Source organism: Eimeria mitis, genomic scaffold, assembly GCF_000499745.2.
Source record: "Eimeria mitis Houghton genomic scaffold, Emh_scaff7558, whole genome shotgun sequence".
In the NCBI taxonomy this organism is placed as follows: domain Eukaryota; phylum Apicomplexa; class Conoidasida; order Eucoccidiorida; family Eimeriidae; genus Eimeria; species Eimeria mitis.
Genome location: NW_013575535.1, coordinates 1,187 through 1,807, shown reverse-complemented (window position 1 = coordinate 1,807; position 621 = coordinate 1,187). Strand labels below are relative to the sequence as shown.

The following is a 621-nucleotide window of genomic DNA, read 5'->3' as shown; positions in this document are numbered from 1 at the left end:
GCCCCCTTCACTGCCCCTGGGGCCCCAACCCGGGGGCCCTCAGGCTCCAGGGGGCCCCCAGGAACTAGAGTCCCTCCAGGACCCAGGGGCCCCCCAGGACTCAGGGGCCCCCCAGGACCCAGGGGCCCCCCAAGACCCAGGGGCCCCCCAGGACCCAGGGGCCCCCCAGGGCCCAGGGACCCCCCAGTACCCAGGGGCCCCTGAGGGGGCCCTTGAAAGCCCCATAGATTTCGATTCCTCTATTGCCCCTGGGGCCGCTGGGGCCCCTGGGGGCCCCGGGGCCCCTGAAGTACCCCTTGGAGCTGCAGCAGCAGAAGAGGAAAGGGCACCGGCAGCAGACGGGGAAGCTTGTGATACAGCAAGAGTAGCTGCAGCTGCTGCTGCAACAGCAGCTGTAACGGCAGCAGCAGCAGCTGCTGCTGCTGCTACAAAAGCAAAGGAAGCAAAAGATTCACCGGGTGCAGCAGCAGCAGCAGCAGCAGAAGCGGCGACGTGTGCAGCAGCAGAAACTGCAGCAGAAGAAGCAGCTCCTGCAGCAGCAGAAGCAGCAACAGAAAGAGAATCGGATGCAGCAGCAGGAGGGGCAGAAGCAGCAGGAATAGAGGAAGCAGCAGCAGATGC

The 621-nt window shown here is 65.9% G+C and overlaps 1 protein-coding gene across 1 annotated transcript in view; it reads left to right on the top strand.

Annotated features, from left to right (window-relative positions):
- The window catches only part of EMH_0091940 (uncharacterized protein), a gene marked incomplete at both ends in the record, with an annotated part of 1,424 nt that overhangs the window by 316 nt on the left and 487 nt on the right, over window positions 1-621 (top strand). The window contains one exon of the mRNA XM_013501779.1: window positions 44-621. Within this exon, the coding sequence (XP_013357233.1) occupies window positions 44-621 (578 nt within the window). The remainder of the gene's footprint in view (window positions 1-43) is intronic.